The following is a 15794-nucleotide window of genomic DNA, read 5'->3' on the forward strand; positions in this document are numbered from 1 at the left end:
AGAGAGGAGGGGCTACGAGTAAGGCGCGAATGAACGCGGCGGCCGTGCTGTGCGTAAGGCGTCACGTCGGGTCAATGGGAGAGCGGGACGTTGGACCAATGGGAGGGCCTGGCGGCCGGTTTGGAACGGTGGTGGAGGAGAGCCAACTGTCCGACTGAAGTCAGGGGGGTTCTGCTGCTTCCTGTACTGCCAGGCGGGGCGTGCCGGTCTGTGCTTACTGCTGAGGAGAGCCGGAGCTCTGCGGTGGGCACCGGGGCGGAGCCTGCTGCCGCCGCGGCGGTATCGCCTGCGCCCGGGGCTCGGGCAGCCGCGCCCGTGCGAGGGACGTGCCTGGCGTGGATGCGTTTTTCTGAGGAGGTACTGTGTGTCATCGGTGAGGGTCTGACCCCAGTGTTAGAGGAACCAGGGCCCACCGCCGGCCCCTTGGGGACACTCTTCACCCTTCACTACCCGTCGTGCCGCCCCAGTGAGAGCACTTAGAGCCCGCGGCCTGGACTGCTCCACGGTCACCGAGCGGTTTGCACGTCGGGTAATCGGCGTAATGGCAGTAGCCGTGCCGCAAGGAAGTGTTTTGAAAGTGGTCTTGTCTGTGCGGTTTTTAACGCTTGTGGGTGTCTAATGTGTGTATATGTGCAACTCAAAAACATCGCTACGAAATTCTTTGTTCTGAGGGTGGTGAGATCCTAGAACAGGCTGCCCAAGGCGGTTGTGGCTGCCCCATCCCTGGCAGTGTTCAAGGCCAGGCTGGACGCGGCTTGGAGCAACCTGGTCTAGTGGGAGGTGTCCCCGCCCGTGGCAGGCGGTTGGACCTGGATGATCTTGAGGTCCTTTCCAACCCAAACCATTCTATGAGCTTTACTCTTGTTTCTCTGTTCCTTTTCTTTTGGCACTGGGGAGCGTTGAGCATCACCACCTTCATGAGTTCTTCACCCTTCATATTTTTAAAGGAGAACATGGCTGAATACTTGAAAAAGCCTGTCAAAGACACTCTGGATGATATAAAAGAACGAATGAAAGAGAGGAGAAATCAGAAATGGATGAGGTTGGATAAAATTAGCCACATCTGCACCGTAAAAGGCAAAATAGCAAGTAAGATGCTTGATGTCTTAATAGTTCTCACAATTTTATTTTCTTTTTAAAAACTAAGTTGAAATATTTCCTCTTGTGTTGTAGCCAACAGCTCAAAGAAAATTAAGAGCCTTCAAGCAAACAACAAAGCCCTAGCTCAGGCTTTGCAAGAAGAAAAGCTGAAACTGAGGGATGCCCAGGATACCATCCTTCATTTAAAGACAGATTATCAAGATCTGAAGTTTCAGATGTTTAAATTGCAAAGAGATCTTAGGCTCAAGCAAGCACAACGACTTGAGGTATTTTTAATAATGACTTTGTGATTTAGTGAAGCTGAACATCAAAATCTGCACTAATTTAGTCAACTCGTAATGCTGATAAGTTCTTTCATTGGTAGTTGATACTGGAGTGCGACAATAACAGCGTTATTTTCCTTCTTTTGTTTGTTAGAATCAACTGCAAGCCTTGAATAAGATAATTTCAAGAGTTTCTCAGAATTTACAGGACTCAGTTGATCTCCTTGGCCCAGCAAAGAATCTGTGTTCCATAGGTGTAGTAAGTACCTTCCGCTCTAGAGGAGCAGGATTTCTGTTAATTCTTCCCCATTATTACTTCCAACATAGATGCTCATAAGTTTTGAGATTTAAGCCTAGTCTGGAGGCACAGTTGCTTCCACAGCTCCCAGTATGACACGTGGTCCACAATGCGAGTTTATGCAGATGTTAGTGAGACTGAGGCTCTGCTACACGGTAGATGGGGCACCCTGTTTTTCTATGGGTTTATGTCTTGTTCCCTGTACTATCCTTACAGTTCTTTCCTCTGTCCACTGTCTGTATGATTAGGCTGGTGATGAATGCGTTGACTTGCAGGAGCTGAGTATGGGAGATCCCACAGTACTTTGTGTTTACACAGCCAGAAGGAGAAGCAGACAAGGGCCTCTTTGGCCCTTCTGTGGGTAACCTGGCTGTTGTCTAAAACTTGTGTATCATGCAGGCTTTTTTCATCTCTTTGGTCACATTAAGATTTGTTTTGTTGACAGAATGGGAAGGTGCTTTCTTCAGTTCTGGAAAACGGTTCCAGTGTCGCAGGGCCGGTACATTCAGTGTATGTATCTTGTATCAGTAAGCTTAATTTTCCGACTAGAAAAAAAGGGAAGAAATCCAATGCAACGAAGTAGTTGTGTTGTGATAAAATACATTGCTATTTGGTAAATGCTACCTTTTGGTATTTCCTCTAGAAAACATCTACAGTGTGCTGATGGGGATGATCAAGTACTTCCAAGTGGGATGGAGGCTGATAGCCATAAAAATGAGCTCACTCCCTCTGTGTCAGAGACCTGTGAGGAATCTGACAACGCCGTTTCCTCAAACAAAATAGTTCCAGACAAAGGTAACTATATCAAAGCACCAGACGCTGCTGTATTTTGAATCAGGGGAAAAAAAAATGTGTAAGTTTAAAAAGTAATTAATGCTTTTGAAGTAACTGTCAAGTATTTGTCCACTTGTCCACTTCTTATCATAAAGGTTAGATATTCATGTTGGCAAGTTTTTGAAAGAAGATGCCTAGTAAAATGGGGGCGGGGAGAATTGAAAATGTTTTGTTTTCTATATACCTGCAATATAGTTTCATTATCTACCAAACAGCTCAACAGAGTAAAGTCGTCTTTAATCATTTAGTGTCATTTATGAAATCAACAACTGTTAACAAAGCAAAACACTCAGAAAATAAATGACCCATAGATAACCTTTCCAAATGGACCAGTTCAGAGGAAAATCCTAACGTAGTATACTTAACTGCTTCCTGTCTGGAAGCTGTATTAAACAGAACTTACCTTGATTGGTTTGTATGTATCTACGGGGAAAATTCTAAGAACTGTCTTAATTTCTGACATGTTCAGAACTTGCACAAAACCTTAACAGGTTGCTACTATTTAGCTTTAATATCACTCTTTCCCTTCAATTGCAAGGACGAGCGTCTGATTTTCATCTGGATGTCATAGAGTCAGAGCTGGAAAATATTTCTTCAAGCAGAGAGGATGGACTTGGTAACCTCTTACCAAAAAACGGGTCTACTAGGAATTGCTCCGTGAAGTCAAAAAATTACAACAAACATTATACTGGTGTATTGAACCATTCAGAAGCACCTGCTTCAACAAGAAAGCTTTCTGAACTGGACAAAGTTAGACTTGAGGAAAGTCTACAGATGTGTACTATAGAAACCAGAAATCTAGGTATTTCTCAGTTGAATGAAAATGAGGTAGGTTCAGAGCCGGTGTTGAGGAAGTCAGATTCTGAAACCACAGAGTCCCACTTAAACAATAATTCTGATCTTAAACGACATGAGTCTAAAAACAGAGAAGACTCTCAAGTTAGGAAAGGGAAGCATGAGAAGGCAAAACTGGAAAAACCTAAAACTTCCAGACAAACACCGAAACAAAGACAGGCAAAAGGGGCGTCCAAGAAAAAGTTGGATTTCTTGGGTCGCTTCAGTGATGCGTACGACTTTCATTTGGAAGAGAGTGTCCATCTTACACCTTTTCGACAGAATAAGGTGAATGACACCGATAGTGGTGTGGATGACAAAAATGACTTATCTGAAACCAATACCATCGAGTCAGATGATATTGAAGAAGATTCAGATGACAGCCTCTATGAGCCTTACAAGGGTAAATCAAAAAGAAGGAGAAGTGCAGTGGACAACATAGGTAGATTACCAGTCCGTGCAAGGCCAAGGTCTAAAAGATGTTTGGCACAGCGTGAGCAGAAACTCCATGATGAAAAAGAGACCTACTGATTGATCGTGGCCCCCCCACCTCCATTCCAAGTATAAAAAGTGTTCTGTAATTGGTTTTGTTTTCTTAGAGATAACATTCTTGGAAAGAGATTTAGACTTTTTTTTATTTTAGGGTTGTTTGTTTTGTTTTTTTTAATAAATACTAACAGATTAAATGCTACAGAAAACATCAGATCAATTATTTAGCTTTTTTTTCCCCTCGGCAGATTGGAATCAAAGACATGTCTTGTATAAGCAATTGGTCAACAATAAATCAATACTGGATTTTAGATGTGCTTAATGATGTAGTAAAGCTGAGGACAAAAGAGGGGAGAACAAAGTATAAAATGACGTAAGTGGAACAACCAATCACACTTTGCTGGGCACTGCCTAGTGTCAACTTGTTTTTCCAAACTAAAATCCTGCGCTTGTTGATCCTCTTACGTATTGTTAAGTAGTACAACGTGAAGATAATAGCTACAGCTGAAAGTTACTTCACATCTAGTGTTCACTGATGTTCTCTTTTAAGCTAGCTTGCCTGAATTGTTGTAAGTGTGCCTAATTTCATCCCAGGGCAGCCTTCAGAGCCATCTCATGGTCATCTTTGCAATGTTACCAATACTGCTTCATTGCTCACCAGCACTGGGAATGCAGCTGTTGTCCCAGAAGGTGAAGGACCACGATCTCCAAAACGCAAGCGAAGCTGTGCTATTACTGTGTGCTATAAAGAACCAAGTATTGCAGGGTAGGTGTCTTACTTTCCAGTTTGATATAAAGTTCATCATATTCTATCAAATGGAGGATTTGAGGGGGTAGCTTAAATATTAGAAAGAATTTCTTAAGAAAGCATTCAAGGAGAGGTCTGATGTTAGTAAGATGAAATAGTTCACATGTGTTAATTGATGTTCGGAGTGAAACTCAATTTTTTTGTTTTTTATTTTTTTTTTTTTTTTTTAGGAAACTCAGAAGAGGGGATCCATTCACAGACACAAATTTCCTGAATTCTCCAGTTTTCAAGCAGAAAAATAATGCCAAGTGCCCTTCTCTTAGGAAAACATCTCTGTCAAAATACAGTGAGAAATTTGTTGGCCGTCGTTGGTATTTCCAGTCACAACAGCAAAACCATGCTGGTTCCATGAAGAAAGGAAATATCCAGGAAATTATTGTTGCACAAGATTTTGCATAAATATGCCGTTATTTCTATGTGTCTTAATGCTAAGGATGTAAAATTAAGAGCAGCTGGTTTCAATCCAGTGACTTTTTCATGATCTAGAAGGCACAAGGCTACCTGTGTAACTAAGGTGATTCCATTCAAACCCTTTTGTGAGAAGGCATTTTGTAATGTAAATTTGTAAGTTATGTTACAGTTTTGTAACTTATAGCCTGCTTGTTTGGACACTTAAGATCACATGGTTTAGTGTTTTGGGTTTTTGTTGTTTGGTGGTGGTTGTTGTTGTGGACTTTTTTGCATGTGTTTATAACCATATTTGTACAGCTCTTCCTGTAATTGGTTGTAAAGGTTGTAGCTTCATCTTGAAAGTTTCTAATAAATGTTTTGGTCATTGTAAACACATCTGTGATGGCTGGTGTTCTAGGAATTTCTGTATTTGCTTCAAATATAGCAATGTATAGCACAGGAGTGCAGCAAACTCGTGTGCTCCTTCCCCATCTTCTGTGCCATAAGCTTTGTCAGTTGAAATCCGATTACGTAGCTGGAGCTCTCTCAAGTAGCAATTTTTAGGGTTGCTTGGTACTGCTGTTTAGAAGAGTTACTAACTTTGTCCCTGTGTGGTCACCGGTGAAGGTCGTGAACAGTGGTCTACTTTGGTTGACTGTAAATTGGTTTTATGGGACTTCATAATAAAAGCTTCAGCTACAGAGTGTTTGAAACATACTTGTTCACAATTAGATGTTGGAACTGAAACTCAACCTTCCATTTGTATCCTAAAATTCTATGTCTGGGTGTTACTATACTTCTTAGTACTACAGGAACTTGGGCAGATTCATTTAAGTTTAGGTGCTCTTTACTTTCAGCAACTGAATTTGTAACAGCTACTTATGAGGGACAGAAAAACAAACAAGGTGACAGCAGAGCAGCCTCACCCGGTGGTGAAGTGCATCTGGCTTGGGGGGTTTGTTTTTGCATTAAGTTTGAAGAATTGCAGTTCCATTGCAGCTGCAGGACGAAGTCTTGAATAGTCTGAACTGCTTCTCAGAAGGCTCCAGAAAAATGTCTAAGCCTCTTTAGACCACTGTTTGCTACCCTCTGAACAGTGTACACTTTCACATGATGTGGCACAGGACTAAATCTTAGTGGATGGGGAGGAAATACATCTTCATACTGTCTAATTGTCTGTTAGGTATTAGACACTTGCAGGTTTGTTTAGCATATGCAAAAGAAGTGTACCATCTGAGTAACATGGTGAACGTGGGTAAGTACTCTTCATAGCCTGCAGTGTCCCCTGTAAACTGGTTTGTGACTAAAGGAAGGACTTTAGTAGGCAAACATGAGAAAACAGCAAGAGCACACTTTGAGGTTAAAAATCAAGTCCTGAACAGCTCAAAGAGTTGTTCGAGACATTAAGGAGATGGGAGGAACAACACCTCGCTCAGTTAGCAGAGAGATAGGAATGGTAGCTGGAATAGCCACAGCTCTCCATGCTGAAGCCTCAGCTCTGCTTAACGCTGTGTATAGTTGTACTGGCACAACTAAGTAATGAAAAAAGACCAAAATAAGTAGGGGTTTGTACATATATAATTTAAAACTATTCTGTACCAGTACAATATATTAATTTTACAAATGTAAAGTTCATCAGCTGTTAAAGCATTTGCAAAACCACATATCCTAATGTAACTTTATTGCACAGTATCTATGAAAATATTAATTCTTAAATTAGAAAACAAATGTTTCAATATAGAAGAGACAATCTGATTGAAAGACAATAAGAAAATCTAGTCTGAAAATAACAAAAGTTCACAGGATGCTAACCTTAATAGGTGCATCTGTAGGCCCAATCTACAAAACAGGATTACAGCTTCCAGTACTGGCTATTAAAAGAAAAACAATGCTCACTGTACCTTTATTACAGATCCAATTGTGGGTCAGACTAATCTCATAAAAACTCTATGGTAAATCTAGTGTTAACATTCTGAATACTTGTGTACCACATTTACTACTTCCAGGTTGTTCCTGACATCTATTCGCAGAATCGAGTTGTGATTTAACATTGCACAGGCATTTTGCAGGAATATATTCTTTGACACGGCGTAGGATTGGGTTTTATTCAGTCTTACAGCTATTGAATTTTATCAGTGTAACATCTGTAAATATAAAACAGCAAGAACAAAAGTTGGATCTGTTTTTCACAAAAGCAATTATAATTTACAGTTACAAACTCTAATTAGAAAATGTCAAGTGACAGCTTTTTGGCCTGTACTGACCTCCATTAGGAAGTTAGGTGTACCTCTTGAATATGGTGTAAGCAGCAAAGTATATATGTAAGTGCTTATTTTGAAGATATACTAACATGAGTTGTAAAATGTCAATATATTCCTGGGTCTAACTAATCACTTTAACAAGCATTTACAATACAGCTTGGTAGAAAACCCAGTTTACCACAGAGCCAAGTATATGAGCTAGAAGCTGTCATATGCTGGCTTCTTTTAATAGTCTTATCTCTGCTAAATAACCCAAAGAATTTATCAGTGAAGAGTAGTAAATAGGGTGGGTCATGAAGTGCAGCAATACCTTAACTCCACTAAGGCAACTGACATTGACTAGCATAGGTGAATCAGATTCTCTGAAGTTCATTTGGATACTTATGTCCTGCATAAGCCAAGTCACTATGACATTACACACCTAGACAGGCTGGTTTTTTTGGTTTTGTTGTTGTTGTTGTTGTTGTTAATAGTGGTTATGAGATTACAATTTACAGGTAAAATATTTCTCAAAACCACTCTGGCAGCTGGTTTAGTACAGGTGAACGCAGGATCCTGGGCGCGGGTCCTGCCGGGGAAAGCCGGGGCGGGACCCATCAGGCGCGTCAGCCCTGAGCCGTACCTCAGTGGGGGGCCTGAACCGAGAGCTGAAGGCCCCAGGGCAGCCCGTAGCAGCACTAATGACCACAACCACCTGCAAAACCCACCCACCGCTGCCGCCACAAGCCGGCCGCAGCTGAGGCCTCCACCGCCTCTCAGAGAGGCGGGGTTACGAGTAAGGCGCGGATGAACGCGGCGGCCGTGCTGTGCGTAATGCGTCACGTCGGGCCAATGCGAGGGCGGGACGTCGGACCAATGGGAGAGCGGGACGTTGGACCAATGGGAGGGCCTGGCGGCCGGTTTGGAACGGTGGTGGAGGAGAGCCAACTGTCCGACTGAAGTCAGGGGGGTTCTGCTGCTTCCTGTACTGCCAGGCGGGGCGTGCCGGTCTGTGCTTACTGCTGAGGAGAGCCGGAGCTCTGCGGTGGGCACCGGGGCGGAGCCTGCTGCCGCCGCGGCGGTATCGCCTGCGCCCGGGGCTCGGGCAGCCGCGCCCGTGCGAGGGACGTGCCTGGCGTGGATGCGTTTTTCTGAGGAGGTACTGTGTGTCATCGGTGAGGGTCTGCCCCCAGTGTTAGAGGAACCAGGGCCCACCGCCGGCCCCTTGGGGACACTCTTCACCCTTCACTACCCGTCGTGCCGCCCCAGTGAGAGCGTTTAGAGCCCGCGGCCTGGACTGCTCCACGGTCACCGAGCGGTTTGCACGTCGGGTAATCGGCGTAATGGCAGTAGCCGTGCCGCAAGGAAGTGTTTTGAAAGTGGTCTTGTCTGTGCGGTTTTTAACGCTTGTGGGTGTCTAATGTGTGTATATGTGCAACTCAAAAACATCGCTACGAAATTCTTTGTTCTGAGGGTGGTGAGATCCTAGAACAGGCTGCCCAAGGCGGTTGTGGCTGCCCCATCCCTGGCAGTGTTCAAGGCCAGGCTGGACGCGGCTTGGAGCAACCCGGTCTAGTGGGAGGTGTCCCCGCCCGTGGCAGGCGGTTGGACCTGGATGATCTTGAGGTCCTTTCCAACCCAAACCATTCTATGAGCTTTACTCTTGTTTCTCTGTTCCTTTTCTTTTGGCACTGGGGAGCGTTGAGCATCACCACCTTCATGAGTTCTTCACCCTTCATATTTTTAAAGGAGAACATGGCTGAATACTTGAAAAAGCCTGTCAAAGATGCTCTGGATGATATAAAAGAACGAATGAAAGAGAGGAGAAATCAGAAATGGATGAGGTTGGATAAAATTAGCCACATCTGCACCGTAAAAGGCAAAATAGCAAGTAAGATGCTTGATGTCTTAATAGTTCTCACAATTTTATTTTCTTTTTAAAAACTAAGTTGAAATATTTCCTCTTGTGTTGTAGCCAACAGCTCAAAGAAAATTAAGAGCCTTCAAGCAAACAACAAAGCCCTAGCTCAGGCTTTGCAAGAAGAAAAGCTGAAACTGAGGGATGCCCAGGATACCATCCTTCATTTAAAGACAGATTATCAAGATCTGAAGTTTCAGATGTTTAAATTGCAAAGAGATCTTAGGCTCAAGCAAGCACAACGACTTGAGGTATTTTTAATAATGACTTTGTGATTTAGTGAAGCTGAACATCAAAATCTGCACTAATTTAGTCAACTCGTAATGCTGATAAGTTCTTTCATTGGTAGTTGATACTGGAGTGCGACAATAACAGCGTTATTTTCCTTCTTTTGTTTGTTAGAATCAACTGCAAGCCTTGAATAAGATAATTTCAAGAGTTTCTCAGAATTTACAGGACTCAGTTGATCTCCTTGGCCCAGCAAAGAATCTGTGTTCCATAGGTGTAGTAAGTACCTTCCGCTCTAGAGGGGCAGGATTTCTGTTAATTCTTCCCCATTATTACTTCCAACATAGATGCTCATAAGTTTTGAGATTTAAGCCTAGTCTGGAGGCACAGTTGCTTCCACAGCTCCCAGTATGACACGTGGTCCACAATGCGAGTTTATGCAGATGTTAGTGAGACTGAGGCTCTGCTACACGGTAGATGGGGCACCCTGTTTTTCTATGGGTTTATGTCTTGTTCCCTGTACTATCCTTACAGTTCTTTCCTCTGTCCACTGTCTGTATGATTAGGCTGGTGATGAATGCGTTGACTTGCAGGAGCTGAGTATGGGAGATCCCACAGTACTTTGTGTTTACACAGCCAGAAGGAGAAGCAGACAAGGGCCTCTTTGGCCCTTCTGTGGGTAACCTGGCTGTTGTCTAAAACTTGTGTATCATGCAGGCTTTTTTCATCTCTTTGGTCACATTAAGATTTGTTTTGTTGACAGAATGGGAAGGTGCTTTCTTCAGTTCTGGAAAACGGTTCCAGTGTCGCAGGGCCGGTACATTCAGTGTATGTATCTTGTATCAGTAAGCTTAATTTTCCGACTAGAAAAAAAGGGAAGAAATCCAATGCAACGAAGTAGTTGTGTTGTGATAAAATACATTGCTATTTGGTAAATGCTACCTTTTGGTATTTCCTCTAGAAAACATCTACAGTGTGCTGATGGGGATGATCAAGTACTTCCAAGTGGGATGGAGGCTGATAGCCATAAAAATGAGCTCACTCCCTCTGTGTCAGAGACCTGTGAGGAATCTGACAACGCCGTTTCCTCAAACAAAATAGTTCCAGACAAAGGTAACTATATCAAAGCACCAGACGCTGCTGTATTTTGAATCAGGGGAAAAAAAAATGTGTAAGTTTAAAAAGTAATTAATGCTTTTGAAGTAACTGTCAAGTATTTGTCCACTTGTCCACTTCTTATCATAAAGGTTAGATATTCATGTTGGCAAGTTTTTGAAAGAAGATGCCTAGTAAAATGGGGGCGGGGAGAATTGAAAATGTTTTGTTTTCTATATACCTGCAATATAGTTTCATTATCTACCAAACAGCTCAACAGAGTAAAGTCGTCTTTAATCATTTAGTGTCATTTATGAAATCAACAACTGTTAACAAAGCAAAACACTCAGAAAATAAATGACCCATAGATAACCTTTCCAAATGGACCAGTTCAGAGGAAAATCCTAACGTAGTATACTTAACTGCTTCCTGTCTGGAAGCTGTATTAAACAGAACTTACCTTGATTGGTTTGTATGTATCTACGGGGAAAATTCTAAGAACTGTCTTAATTTCTGACATGTTCAGAACTTGCACAAAACCTTAACAGGTTGCTACTATTTAGCTTTAATATCACTCTTTCCCTTCAATTGCAAGGACGAGCGTCTGATTTTCATCTGGATGTCATAGAGTCAGAGCTGGAAAATATTTCTTCAAGCAGAGAGGATGGACTTGGTAACCTCTTACCAAAAAACGGGTCTACTAGGAATTGCTCCGTGAAGTCAAGAAATTACAACAAACATTATACTGGTGTATTGAACCATTCAGAAGCACCTGCTTCAACAAGAAAGCTTTCTGAACTGGATAAAGTTAGACTTGAGGAAAGTCTACAGATGTGTACTATAGAAACCAGAAATCTAGGTATTTCTCAGTTGAATGAAAATGAGGTAGGTTCAGAGCCGGTGTTGAGGAAGTCAGATTCTGAAACCACAGAGTCCCACTTAAACAATAATTCTGATCTTAAACGACATGAGTCTAAAAACAGAGAAGACTCTCAAGTTAGGAAAGGGAAGCATGAGAAGGCAAAACTGGAAAAACCTAAAACTTCCAGACAAACACCGAAACAAGGACAGGCTAAAGGGGCTTCCAAGAAAAAGTTGGATTTCTTGGGTTGCTTCAGTGATGCGTACGACTTTCATTTGGAAGAGAGTGTCCATCTTACACCTTTTCGACAGAATAAGGTGAATGACACCGATAGTGGTGTGGATGACAAAAATGACTTATCTGAAACCAATACCATCGAGACAGATGATATTGAAGAAGATTCAGATGACAGCCTCTATGAGCCGTACAAGAGTAAATCAAAAAGAAGGAAAAGTGCAGTGGACAAGATAGGTAGATTACCAGTCTGTGCAAGGCCAAGGTCTAAAAGATGTTTGGCACAGCGTGAGCAGAAACTCCATGATGAAAAAGAGACCAGAAGCAGTAAGTCAAGTGACAAGTCTATTACTAAGTATAAAAAGTGTTCTGTAATTGGTTTTGTTTTCTTGAGAGATAACATTCTGTAAGAGATTTAGACTTTTTTATTTTAGGGTTGTTTGTTTTGTTTTTTTTAATAAATACTAACAGATTAATGTTACAGAAAACATCAGATCAATTATTTAGCTTTTTTTTCCCTTCGGCAGATTGGAATCAAAGACATGTCTTGTATAAGCAATTGGTCAACAATAAATCAATACTGGATTTTAGATGTGCTTAATGATGTAGTAAAGCTGAGGACAAAAGAGGGGAGAACAAAGTATAAAATGACGTAAGTGGAACAACCAATCACACTTTGCTGGGCACTGCCTAGTGTCAACTTGTTTTTCCAAACTAAAATCCTGCGCTTGTTGATCCTCTTACGTATTGTTAAGTAGTACAACGTGAAGATAATAGCTACAGCTGAAAGTTACTTCACATCTAGTGTTCACTGATGTTCTCTTTTAAGCTAGCTTGCCTGAATTGTTGTAAGTGTGCCTAATTTCATCCCAGGGCAGCCTTCAGAGCCATCTCATGGTCATCTTTGCAATGTTACCAATACTGCTTCATTGCTCACCAGCACTGGGAATGCAGCTGTTGTCCCAGAAGGTGAAGGACCACGATCTCCAAAACGCAAGCGAAGCTGTGCTATTACTGTGTGCTATAAAGAACCAAGTATTGCAGGGTAGGTGTCTTACTTTCCAGTTTGATATAAAGTTCATCATATTCCATCAAATGGGGGATTTGAGGGGGTAGCTTAAATATTAGAAAGAATTTCTTAAGAAAGCATTCAAGGAGAGGTCTGATGTTAGTAAGATGAAATAGTTCACATGTGTTAATTGATGTTCGGAGTGAAACTCAATTTTTTTGTTTTTTAATTTTTATTTTTTTTTTTTTTTAGGAAACTCAGAAGAGGGGATCCATTCACAGACACAAATTTCCTGCATTCTCCAGTTTTCAAGGAGAAAAGTAACGCCAAGTGCCCTTCTCTTAGGAAAACATCTCTGTCGAAATACAGTGAGAAAGTTGTTGGCCATCGTTGATATTTCCAGTCACAACAGCAAAACCATGCTGGTTCCATGAAGAAAGGAAATATCCAGGAAATTATTGTTGCACAAGATTTTGCATAAATATGCCATTATTTCTACGTGTCTTAATGTGAAGGGGGGGCTGGTTTCCATCCAGTGACTTTTTCATGATCTAGAAGGCACAAGGCTACCTTTGTAACTAAGGTGATTCCATTCAAACCCTTTTGTGAGAAGGCATTTTGTAATGTAAATTTGTAAGTTATGTTACAGTTTTGTAACTTATAGCCTGCTTGTTTGGACACTTAAGATCAAATGGTTTAGTGTTTTGGGTTTTTGTTGTTTGGTGGTTGTTGTGGGCTTTTTTTGTGTGTGTTTATAACCATATTTGTACAGCTCTTCTTGTAACTGGTTATAAAGGTTGTAGCTTCATCTTGAAAGTTTCTAATAAATGTTTTGGTCATTGTAAACACATCTGTGATGGCTGGTGTTCTAGCAATTTCTGTATTTGCTTCAAATATAGCAATGTATAGCACAGGAGTGCAGCAAACTCGTGTGCTCCTTCCCCATCTTCTGTGCCATAAGCTTTGTCAGTTGAAATCCGATTACGTAGCTGGAGCTCTCTCAAGTAACAATTTTTAGGGTTGCTTGGTACTGCTGTTTAGAAGAGTTACTAACTTTGTCCCTGTGTGGTCACCGGTGAAGGTCGTGAACAGTGGTCTACTTTGGTTGATTGTAAATTGATTTTATGGGACTTCATAATAAAAGCTTCAGCTACAGAGTGTTTGAAACATACTTGTTCACAATTAGATGTTGGAACTGAAACTCAACCTTCCATTTGTATCCTAAAATTCTATGTCTGGGTGTTACTATACTTCTTAGTACTACAGGAACATGGGCAGAGTCATTTAAGTTTAGGTGCTCTTTACTTTCAGCAACTGAATTTGTAACAGCTACTTATGAGGGACAGAAAAACAAACAAGGTGACAGCAGAGCAGCCTCACCCGGTGGTGAAGTGCATCTGGCTTGGGGGGTTTGTTTTTGCATTAAGTTTGAAGAATTGCAGTTCCATTGCAGCTGCAGGACGAAGTCTTGAATAGTCTGAACTGCTTCTCAGAAGGCTCCAGAAAAATGTCTAAGCCTCTTTAGACCACTGTTTGCTACCCTCTGAACAGTGTACACTTTCACATGATGTGGCACAGGACTAAATCTTAGTGGATGGGGAGGAAATACATCTTCATACTGTCTAATTGTCTGTTAGGTATTAGACACTTGCAGGTTTGTTTAGCATATGCAAAAGAAGTGTACCATCTGAGTAACATGGTGAACGTGGGTAAGTACTCTTCATAGCCTGCAGTGTGCTCCCCTGTAAACTGGTTTGTGACTAAAGGAAGGACTTTAGTAGGCAAACATGAGAAAACAGCAAGAGCACACTTTGAGGTTAAAAATCAAGTCCTGAACAGCTCAAAGAGTTGTTTGAGACATTAAAGAGATGGGAGGAACTCCACCTCGCTCAGTTAGCAGAGAGATGGGAATGCTAGCTGGAATAGCCACAGCTCTCCATGCTGAAGCCTCAGCTCTGCTTAACGCTGTGTATAGTTGTACTGGCATAACTAAGTAATGAAAAAAGACCAAAATAAGTAGGGGTTTGTACATATATAATTTAAAACTATTCTGTACCAGTACAATATATTAATTTTACAAATGTAAAGTTCATCAGCTGTTAAAGCATTTGCAAAACCACATATCCTAATGTAACTTTATTGCACAGTATCTATGAAAATATTAATTCTTAAATTAGAAAACAAATGTTTCAATATAGAAGAGACAATCTGATTGAAAGACAATAAGAAAATCTAGTCTGAAAATAACAAAAGTTCACAGGATGCTAAGCTTAATAGGTGCATCTGTAGGCCCAATCTACAAAACAGGATTACAGCTTCCAGTACTGGCTATTAAAAGAAAAACAATGCTCACTGTACCTTTATTACAGATCCAATTGTGGGTCAGACTAAACTCATACAAAACACTATGGTAAATCTAGTGTTAACATTCTGAATACTTGTGTACCACATTTACTACTTCCAGGTTGTTCCTGACATCTATTCGCAGAATCGAGTTGTGATTTAACATTGCACAGGCATTTTGCAGGAATATATTCTTTGACACGGCGTAGGATTGGGTTTTATTCAGTCTTACAGCTATTGAATTTTATCAGTGTAACATCTGTAAATATAAAACAGCAAGAACAAAAGTTGGATCTGTTTTTCACAAAAGCAATTATAATTTACAGTTACAAACTCTAATTAGAAAATGTCAAGTGACAGCTTTTTGGCCTGTACTGACCTCCATTAGGAAGTTAGGTGTACCTCTTGAATATGGTGTAAGCAGCAAAGTATATATGTAAGTGCTTATTTTGAAGATATACTAACATGAGTTGTAAAATGTCAATATATTCCTGGGTCTAACTAATCACGTTTAACAAGCATTTACAATACAGCTTGGTAGAAAACCCAGTTTACCACAGAGCCAAGTATATGAGCTAGAAGCTGTCATATGCTGGCTTCTTTTAATAGTCTTATCTCTGCTAAATAACCCAAAGAATTTATCAGTGAAGAGTAGTAAATAGGGTGGGTCATGAAGTGCAGCAATACCTTAACTCCACTAAGGCAACTGACATTGACTAGCATAGGTGAATCAGATTCTCTGAAGTTCATTTGGATACTTATGTCCTGCATAAGCCAAGTCACTATGATATTACACACCTAGCCAGATTTTTTTTTTGTTTTTAATAGTGGTTATGAGATTACAGGTA

The 15794-nt window shown here is 41.1% G+C and overlaps 2 protein-coding genes across 2 annotated transcripts; both read left to right on the forward strand.

Annotated features, from left to right (window-relative positions):
* The first annotated feature begins 214 nt into the window (after positions 1-214).
* Positions 215-5267, forward strand: LOC133217322 (shugoshin 1-like). Its single transcript, XM_061362720.1, is given in 10 exon segments — positions 215-357; positions 948-1089; positions 1174-1367; positions 1519-1623; positions 2108-2172; positions 2306-2457; positions 3035-3867; positions 4025-4046; positions 4414-4585; positions 4798-5267. Coding segments are annotated over 10 exon segments (1932 nt in total). The 5' UTR covers positions 215-339; the 3' UTR covers positions 5027-5267.
* Positions 5268-8838: 3571 nt separating this feature from the next.
* On the forward strand, positions 8839-13045 carry SGO1 (shugoshin 1). Its single transcript, XM_061362721.1, has 8 exons — positions 8839-9148; positions 9233-9426; positions 9578-9682; positions 10167-10231; positions 10365-10516; positions 11094-11945; positions 12468-12639; positions 12856-13045. The coding sequence occupies exons 1-8, from the start codon at positions 8908-8910 to the stop codon at positions 12995-12997; spliced, it is 1923 nt and encodes a 640-aa protein (XP_061218705.1). The 5' UTR covers positions 8839-8907; the 3' UTR covers positions 12998-13045.
* Positions 13046-15794: the final 2749 nt, after the last annotated feature.

Source organism: Neopsephotus bourkii, unplaced genomic scaffold (genome assembly GCF_033783945.1).
Source record: "Neopsephotus bourkii isolate Nb327-2 ecotype Australia unplaced genomic scaffold, CSIRO-AGI_Nbou_v1 NB_1132, whole genome shotgun sequence".
Taxonomy (NCBI): domain Eukaryota; kingdom Metazoa; phylum Chordata; class Aves; order Psittaciformes; family Psittacidae; genus Neopsephotus; species Neopsephotus bourkii.